General features: G+C 44.1%; 1 protein-coding gene and 1 long non-coding RNA gene across 7 annotated transcripts in view; one reads left to right on the plus strand and one right to left on the minus strand.

Moving 5' to 3' along the window:
* Positions 1–1,265: 1,265 nt before the first annotated feature.
* LOC119283451 (heat shock 70 kDa protein, mitochondrial) overlaps positions 1,266–9,505 on the minus strand; it is a 13,670-nt gene continuing 5,430 nt past the window's right edge. The window contains exon 5 of the mRNA XM_037563003.1: positions 1,266–2,236. Coding sequence (XP_037418900.1) covers positions 1,595–2,236 — 642 coding nt within the window. The 3' untranslated portion in view covers positions 1,266–1,594. The remainder of the gene's footprint in view (positions 2,237–9,505) is intronic.
* LOC119283462 lies at positions 6,666–9,499 on the plus strand. 6 transcript variants are annotated; one of them, XR_005139049.1, is made up of 6 exons: positions 6,666–7,171; positions 7,304–7,446; positions 7,658–7,737; positions 7,912–8,084; positions 8,590–8,705; positions 8,801–9,499. It is a non-coding gene; the product is annotated as an uncharacterized LOC119283462 (long non-coding RNA). The 6 variants fall into 6 exon arrangements; XR_005139050.1 differs by having other exon boundaries at positions 6,668–7,171; positions 8,590–8,668; XR_005139047.1 differs by adding an exon at positions 8,121–8,228 and having other exon boundaries at positions 6,668–7,171; positions 7,912–8,024; positions 8,590–9,499.

A 9,505-nucleotide genomic window follows, 5' to 3' on the forward strand; every position in this document is an offset into this window, starting at 1 on the left:
TACATTTTTGGGAGGACAGGTGGCTAGGAAACACCACTCTTCAGGAACAGTATCCGGCCTTGTACCGAATTGTACGCGATAAAAATGATACTCTTGCGCACGTGCTCAGCTCCTCCCCGCCGAATGTATCATTTAGGAGGGATTTGATTGGCCTCCGCCTTGCGTCATGGCAACATCTTTTATCTCGTTTGGATTCGGTTAACTTGACACAAGGGAGGAATGGTTTCGCTGGAATCTCACTACATCTGGGTCCTACACAGTTGACTCTATGTACCGTGCACTCTCGCACTCAGAGGTTCCATTGAATAATAATAAACTAATATGGAAATCAAAGATGCCACTAGAAAATAAGATTTTCATGTGGTATGTTTGGAGAGGAGTTGTGCTAACAAAAGACAACCTCGCTCAACGCAACTGGCAAGGAAGTAAGAAGTGTAGTTTTTGTACTCATGACGAGACAATTAAACACCTCTTCTTTTAGTGCAAGTTCGCGCGTTTTATATGATCAGTCATCCAAATAGCGTCCAAACTGTATTCACCAACAAGTGTTGCCAATATATATGGCCACTGGCTCAAAGAATACCAAATACTTTTAGTACGCTAATACGGGTGGGAGCGTCTGCCTTATTATGGTCGCTTTGGCTATATAGAAACGATTGTGTTTTTAATGGCAAAACCTCTTCTTCTATACAGATTATTTACCGTTTGTACGCACTGGCTTCGTATGTGGTCTACGCTACAGCGAACGGAGTATCAATCGCTGTTCAAGGTGGTGTGTATGCGATTGGAGCGGATGGCCAGAATGTTTTTACCCAACATGGGTGGCAACATAATCTCCGGATCGGTCCACCTCCTCCGTTGACATTGGCATAGTTTTGGACTCATATGGCTTTACTGTTGCCAACTTGTCATTTTTTTATACATACTTTGCTAGACTTTTTGTGTGCATCTTAGCTATGCAGAGGCCGGATGTCGCTCATTATGCTTTGTATCCACTTGATGCTACATTATGAGCTAATAAAAACGCCCTTTATCGAAAATATTACTTGTCTGTTTGTGTACTCCCTCCGATCCATAATACTTGTCACCCATATTGTAGTCTAGTGGGGTGGCATTGTGTAGACGACATATTTGCTCTAGCAGGCTGGAAGGTAAGACATTGGCTTCTTTAACGAAGTTGAAAGTTTTAGTCCATGAGCAGCACAGCACAGCACAGCTAAAGGGTTCCTTGTGCTCACTACCCAATCAACGTGACTGACAAGACGACAACCAACGGGACTGACAGAGCAAAACACAGCTGCTGCTGCCGCTGCTGCTTCACATTCAACAAGCATCCATCAACCACGACCTCCTCCAGGCATCAATCATCTCTCATCTCTCATGGTCATGGGTAACATTGCGTCCTCGCCGGTCTACCAGCTTACAAAACACACAGGGAACTTATATGAGATACAGCATGCACACGCACCTTCAGCAGAGCACCACAAAACTACCTAACGCAGCCTGACCTCTCATCTCATGAGTAGTAAGTAACAGGGAGTAACATCCATCACAAGATTGCCTCTTCTACAACTAAGTAACGCAGTCGAGACTCTCACTTCTTCACCTCCTCGTACTCCGCCTCAGGGGCCTCGTCGCCGCCACCACCACCACCCTGCTGCGACCCTGGCTCACCACCCTCAGCCCCGCCGCCACCGCCGGACATGTGCTGCCCGATCTTGGACACGGCCCGGTTGGCCGCGTCCATCTTGGCCTTGATCTTCTCGGCGTCGTCCGAGGCCATCTCGGCGCGGAGGTCCGCGACGGCCGCCTCGATCTCCGACACCACCTCCGCGGGGACCTTGTCCCGGTACTCGCCCAGGCTCTTCTCCACGCTGTAGATGGTGGTGTCCGCCGTGTTCCGAACGTCGATCAGGGCCTTGCGCTCCTGGTCCTTGTGCGAGTGCACCTCAGCCTCCTGGACCATCTTCTGGATCTCCGCCTCCGACAGCCCGCCCGACGACCGGATGGTGATCTGCTGCTCCTTGCCCGTCGCCTTGTCCTTGGCCGACACCGTCACGATGCCGTTCGCGTCGATGTCGAACGTCACCTCCACCTGCGGCGTGCCCCTAGGCGCCGGCGGGATGCCCACCAGGTCAAACTCGCCCAGGAGCTTGTTGTCTGTTGCCATCTCGCGCTCGCCTTGCAGCACTTTGATGCCCACTTGCGTCTGGTTGTCAGCGGCGGTTGAGAACACCTGCACAAATTAACAGCACAGACATTATATTGTTGCTTCTTAGTATGTTGTGTGCTGCCAAAACAATAGTATTATGGACATGCCAAGCAAAAGCAAGCTGCTGAATACAGATCAGATGAACAAGACGTTAAAAAAATATCAAAGAAAGGCCAATAATATGTGAAAAAGCCAGCTTCATGAATGCCATCAGAAGGCACAGCCATAGCTAATGCTAAAGTTGGATCCTGTTACTTAGGAAAGTGCACCAAGAGGTGAAAGCAAGCAAACTAGTATTACAGAGTTTGATCAGAGGGCATCTCTAAAAAATAATCCAAAGTTCAATTGCGGAATAACAATCAATCATGACTATAACAGATGAGTCAGCACCATCTATCAATGACTCAAGTAAGACAATGATAGCAAACAGAGGAAGATCAGTGATACACCACCAGCATAGCTAAGTATGCCGCCAAAACAATATGAGAGATGGCAACCAAGCTCAATACAGATCAGATGAACAAAACGCAAAATTTTATGATACAAATGCAAAATTCAATGTTCTACTATGAAAGGATGAATCAATAATGCTATGGGGAAACCAGCTCCATGAGTGCCATCACAAGGTACAGGCTAGCTAATGCTAATCGATCCTCTTAGGAAAGTGACCAAGCAAGCTAATAATACAGGGATTGATAGAAAAGAAGAACATATCAGAGGACATTCCTAAAAAATATAGTCCAAAGTTCAATTTGTGAACGACGATCATGACTATAACAGAGGAGTCAGCACCATCTATCAATGATAGCAAACAGAGCAAGATCATCAATGATATGCCACCAAAAAAATGAAAAGAGCATGCAACACTATTTAGATACATTAAAACCACGCACTAATCCAGCCCTCTCAGGCCATCAGTGATTTTAGCCGTCGGATTTGGAATTTTGGGCGTCTCTGGCCATTGGATAGCGCTACACAGGCTGGGCCGCTGCTCCGGCAACAAAATTGTTGATTTGTTGTTGAATTGGGCCTACGCGAAAACAACGCAAGGCTGTGCTTGGGCTATTTGAGCCCACCTGGACACAACAGGAGGCCATGTGATGGGGGGATTCAGCCGGCGATGCGAAGGGGCGCTGATGCGGCGGCTGGAGGGTCAATCAATAATGGCAGTGAAGGCGCGTTACTCGTCAGCACTGATGGTGGATGTGCGTTACAATCCCGCTGCCTTCTCCTCCTCCTTAGTTCATCCTCCGATGCGCCTATATATAATCTCCTTGCCTAGGTTGATGCTTTTTTTTCTTCCCTGGTGCAGATCTGTTGTGCCCCTACGTCCTCCTCCCCCTGGTTCGTATTCCATCTAATGTCGTTGTTTTTTCTCTCCAAAACTCTTGTAGTTGTTGTTAGTCAGATTGTTGGAGGCCCTTCGCATCTTTGGTCGCCTCAATCTGCCCCTTCAATAGTCAGTAGCTGTTGTAGCACTAGCTAGGTATCCATCTCCTGCTGCTGGAGTAGTGGAATTGATGCGGTGGTTCGTGTTCTTTTTTTTCAGAACAAATGTTCTTTTGTTCTTGGAGGATGCAGTTCATGTTGAGGAGCTGTCATGTGTAAATTCTGCGTGTGTCGAGCCATTGTCTTTGAAGTAAGATGATGCAGTGACGTATAGCCTTAATATAGAACTCCATGACAGTTGAAAAATTAGTTTTTCCTGACTATAATGTTTCTCTATTCAAAGAAATATGTGAACAAATTAATGCCCACACGAGTATCAAAATGGGCACTGTTGTCTGATCAATAGTTTTTGGTTACTGCAGGTCCAAAAGCGCAATGAAGGATTTTTTTTCTTTAATAGTCACATGAAAAGGAGTTGCTGACAGATCAATCATATGTCCATACTCCATGTACTTTCCTCGGTTTATCTACAAGGGAAATCATTTTGTTCAGATTTAACCTATGGACTTCACCTTTATAATGTGTAACTCGAGTGAGTTATTAAAGGTTGCAGATTTGGAGTCTGTATCTTCAACAATTATTCTGTCTCAAATACACCTACCTGACCCTTTCCTGCAAGTGATTTGTAGTTTTCTGGTACCGAATCCATCTTATGACTGCCTTTACAGATGTTTCCTACAAGTGCTTGCTTTAATTTTTTTATTACAGTATGTATTAAATTTTAAGAATGAAGTATAACAAGTTCATTTGTTTTTTTAGTTAAGCAATAGTTATTTAATTTACATATCCATGACATTACCATGTAACATGTCGCTTTTGATGCTTAGGATCAGATATATATCGGTGAAGATATTACACAACTTACCGAGAGATGAGAGCATTGCTTATGTACCGCCAAATGAGGATCTGACTGAAATAGTTATTACTAATTTTTTGGATTATTATTCTGCAAAGTTTGATGTATTTCTTTCGCAACCTCTTACAAAGAATCTGAAGACCACTGCAGCTTTATGAAGAATCATGAAACAAACAAATATATATGTTCAGCTTCATTTCGATCTAAACCAGGTCATCTAGAATGGAACGGAAAACGTGAGGCATATAAAATAACAATTGAGGAACTAAAGAAGGCGAAACTTGTCAGATCATCTAGGCTCAATTCAATGGTGCTTCATTTTCGTTTTTCCTATTGTTAAATGTGATGTCGAGTATTTTATGCCTTTTACTTGATCAGTTTGTATTTATCCAGAAGGGATAAATCATATAGATAATGTTGTGGAGAAACATCTACTTTGCCAGCCATGTTACAGATGCTTGGAGATTTTGCTTAGTTGAAATTTCCTTTTGTTTCCATTTCCATCTAAATTGATTGTACAACAGAGTTTGCAACTTGTTCTTCGCTTATTTGAAGCCTTGAGGGCTAACGTAATGTCTTTTCTTTCCGCAAAGGGCACTTCCTGTGAAATTTCCTCCAGTCATCACATATGTTCTGGTTGATGCTCTCATATATTTGCAGAATGTCCATGATGTATCAGGTGAGAACTTACTCAATAGTGTCGTTAAACTTTAGGGTCACTGTAACAGTCAATAAAATCTGCCCATAGGTGCAAATCAGATGGTTGCTCTGCATTACCAATCCATCAGTTATTTTCCTATTTAGATAGGAGGTCATGTAGACATGAGTAATGCAATATTTGAGTATGTTGGAATCTTGACTTACACAGATGGTGCTTGTAAGTACTCCCTCCGTTTTTATTTAGTCCACGTATTAGCTTTAGTCAAAGTCAAGCTTTGTAAACTTTGACAAAGTTTATAAACAAAAATATTAACATATACAAGAAATAACAAATCAATATCGCTTGATTTATTACTGAATGTACTTTCACATCATATAGATTTGTTATGATAATAAATGTTTATATTTTTTTCTATAAACTTGGTCAAACTTTACGAAGTTTGACTTCAGTCAACTCTAATATGCAGAGTAAATAAAAGTAGGAGTATTTTATTATATATTCATTTTATTAAGCCACATAAAGTTACTTCATTAAATTGGTATGACTGTCTTGTGAGCAGCGGAGGATTTGGTACAAATGATTTGCCTTCTACCTAGAGCTTTTACTTTTTCAATCAGATAATTCCTCATACTGTACATGCCTTTCTTTCTTCAGAACCTACTACCTAATTATTACACTCCTTCGATGCTAACCCCCCTCTTCTATGCAGGCGAAAATCCTTTTACAAGTTACCTTCATGTTTTATGCCTCATATATTCATAAAAATCACCATCATTTTATCGAAAAGATAGACGGGTGCAGCAACGCGCGCCGGCATGGTCTATATATAATATAACTGATGGACTAACCAAGATCATAGTACTTGGGAACCGTTTATATCCAGAAAGATGCATACTGGGAGACCCCCAGCCTCCTTGGAGTTTAGCGTTTCCTGGCCGTTGGATCTGGCCCTTGATGCGTTCCTGGCCGTCCGATCTCCTTCATGGAAGACCGCAGCCGTCGGATCAAAAAAGGAACTGTAGATCAAAACAGTATACAACCCGGGCTGCCACCGTGCGTAATTCCCAGTTTTCGACGAGGGTGTTTTTGACATTTCGTGTCCTGGTCCGTTACGTGTCGGCCATTGATTGGTTTCTGGAAGAGAGAGGTAAATATCTCCTACCACCGCCGTGATTTGGGAGCCCCGCTGAGGGCGATATTGTCTTTTCACGTGCTGCCCCGTTGCGTGGTCGTCACTGGTTGGCCCGTCAGTGGATGAGGCGAGAGCCGCGGCTGCCTTGCCTCTTCATCCTCCCGTTCGTCCCCTTCTCTAGGGCTGGGTCTCTCCCTCGCGTTAACGCCGCCGCCCCCTCTCCTTCTCTTCGTTGCCTCCCCTCGCGTCGCCGCCGCCCTCCGAGAAGCACCGCAGCGGCTGCTGCTCCGCGCCATCGCTCCTCAGTCAAGCTCGCGCACCACGTCCGATTCACCATGAGGAACGCCTTTCCCCCGATCTCGAGTCGCTGCTCTGTGCCCTCTCTAATTGCCTCTCATCGTCCTTGGCGCTCGGCAGAAGGAGGACCAGGACGTCGAGCCGAGACGGGTTGCCACTCCCACTCCCTCCGCGGCCGAGTCAGAGCCCGAGCCGCCTAGATCGACGCCCAAGGCAGCGGCGGGCAAGAAGCAGCAGAAGACCACCAAGGCGCCGAGGGAGAAGAAGGCAAAGGTGGAGGAGAAGCAGGTGGCGGAGGACGAGGTGTGCGTGAAGGAGCTCGGCGCTCGGAGGAGCTGGCGCTCGGGGAGGAGGACGAGATGGCTACCTCCAGGGAGCAGCAAAAGGAGTTGGGGCACGCAGCGGCGGCGGCGGCGGCCAAGAGGCGCATAGCGCAGGCGACCAAGAAGGCCAGGAACGTGGCCGCCGGCGACAAGGAGCCCGAGTTCCTCGGCAAGCCCCCGTCCCCGCCGATGAGGCCCGCACCAAGTGGCCGCAGCGTTACCAGCGTGGCTCGCCCAAGAGGTACGCCCCGGACCCGTCACCCATCCGCCCCGCCCTGGCCCTTCTCCTTCCCGCTTGTCGAGGCCCGCGTCAAGTGGCCGCAGCCTCTCTCTCTCTCTCTCACCGCTGCTCCTTCCATCTCCCGTCGTGCAGGTTGTCGTTGTCGCCATCGCGGAGAAGATCCGGCTGGCACGCTGCGTCTCACATAGGTGATTGTGAAGGCAGAGTCATATAACCAACAACATTCAAGCCTGCATCTACTACTTCGCCAAGCAACACTAGCCCACAGCAACAAGGTGAGCCTCCTGCTCTGCAGTTTTTTTTCACATAGTGTGCAGCAGCTAGGTGATTGTCCGTTATTCTACCCTTAATGTCTACATCCTTTGTAATAAAATCTGAAGAGAAATCCCTGCTTGCATATGTTCTAATCACACAGGCATGTACTCTCCACATGCATGAACGAGTTGGCTGAATGTGTTTTGATATTTTTGTTTCCTTCTGTTTCAGCTGAAATTGCGGTTCTATAAGGCAAGGGATTTTGCGTCTCTTCACAAATAAGGAATAAAGATAATTGTCTCTCTTTTATGGTATAAGCTAATTTTCTTGCTTATATGGTTGACTTAGTTTGCGTTATTGCTTTCATCAGTCTATTTTTAGTGTTATCAGGTGTGATGATCCTATGCAAGTGTGCATATCAATGCATAATGTAATATTTCATCAATTGTCCCTTTATAATGGGCATATGTTTTATCTTGCTGTAGGTTAGTTTCATATTGTTTTCTGAAAGAAAGTGATGCCAATGATCAAAGAATATATAAAGTCGACGAACTAGGCATTTGAAGAAATTCAGATGAAACAAGATCCAGTTATCAGGGTCAAGGGTCAATAAAACTCAGGCTATTCCTCGATGCATAATTCTAGAATCTATAGTCAGGTTATCACTTTAGTCTTTTTTGCCTTTCTCTGACAGGCCAATTGATGTTAGGCACCATTCTTGCTCCTATTTGGGTTGGCTACAGCTTTGTCAGGCTGCCATCGTATTATGATCTTCCAGTGTTCCTTCTGCGGTGTGCAGGAGGTGTGAAAGTAGATCGTGGTGACAATTGCGCCATTATATGTTATTATTGTTCATATCTTATCATTAGAAATAGACATGTTATAAGGAAGATGTTACAGATCTGTTTCTTTCATGGTCAATGATTGTCTTGCTTTTCTGTGTCACATTCCTTATACCTATTGTTTTCTGAAATTCTTGCGTGGTAGCTAGCTACGCTCTATGATAATAGTATCTGAGATTCCAGAGCGTTTTTTTATTTTATTTCAGACCATGATAGCATTCCTTACCCGTTGTCATCTTCCTTCTCTATCGTTTGCATGATAGCTAGCTTCAGAATGATTGGCACATTTATTAACCATTTCATCTCTTTTGTGCATTGCAGGTTTGCTACTAAATACACAAAAAATAGTGTTCTTTTGCATCACCATCCTATGGAGCCATGTTCTAAGAAATAGTATATGGTAAACGATCGGGTGAATTTTGCACTTACATTTCTGGGTGTGTTGTTTCAGGATTTTGGAGGTTCCTGATTATATTTTCTGCATGCCTTTTGTGGTTTCAAATAATGATTTCTCAAGTTGTTTTGTTTGCAGGTCTGGCAATATTCATTTGCGCCTAGCTCCTAACATGCATGGATCCATCATTTTATTATTTTGTCATCTCATGTAGTTTCACATGATGTTATAGTTCATTGTTCGGATTGTTAATTAGGTGGTAGCGTTGTCAAAATAATAATAATTAGAAGCTCTGAACCGTGAGAGTTCGATGGTATTTCCAAACTGGAATGACAATGCTAAGATTAAATTCAAGTGGAAATCATGTTGGTATTTGGTGCATGGCAAGGTGCAAATTTCGTAACTTTAGCAAGATGGTCTGCTTGGTTTGTGCTGATTTGCTCACCCTGACAGTTGGTTTAATTCTTGTTGACATGCTCAGTTGCTCCACATCTATTAGATATTAAATAGTCCGGTTCTTCTTTCTGTAAAGTTTGGCAAATTAAAAACCTTTATGGAGGTTTGCTTTATTAGTTGTATCAGATGTTCTCCTGCTTAGTCTAAATCAGATAGGGACTTTAAGCATATTCAGTTTAATTAATGACAAGCATTTGTACTATTATTGACTTTCTTTATCTCCTTCTGCTATGACTAATAATGTTTTGCTTAATTAAACATTATATAGTTCTTCTTGCTTCATGCCATTTTTCCAATATTAATCTTCTTGCTTCGTGCATTTTTCTATTTCGCTAGATGTTGGATGCTATTGATGTCCTTGAGGCCCTGGTCATCTGCATCGATAGA

Source organism: Triticum dicoccoides, chromosome 1A, assembly GCF_002162155.2.
Source record: "Triticum dicoccoides isolate Atlit2015 ecotype Zavitan chromosome 1A, WEW_v2.0, whole genome shotgun sequence".
Taxonomy (NCBI): Eukaryota; Viridiplantae; Streptophyta; class Magnoliopsida; order Poales; family Poaceae; genus Triticum; species Triticum dicoccoides.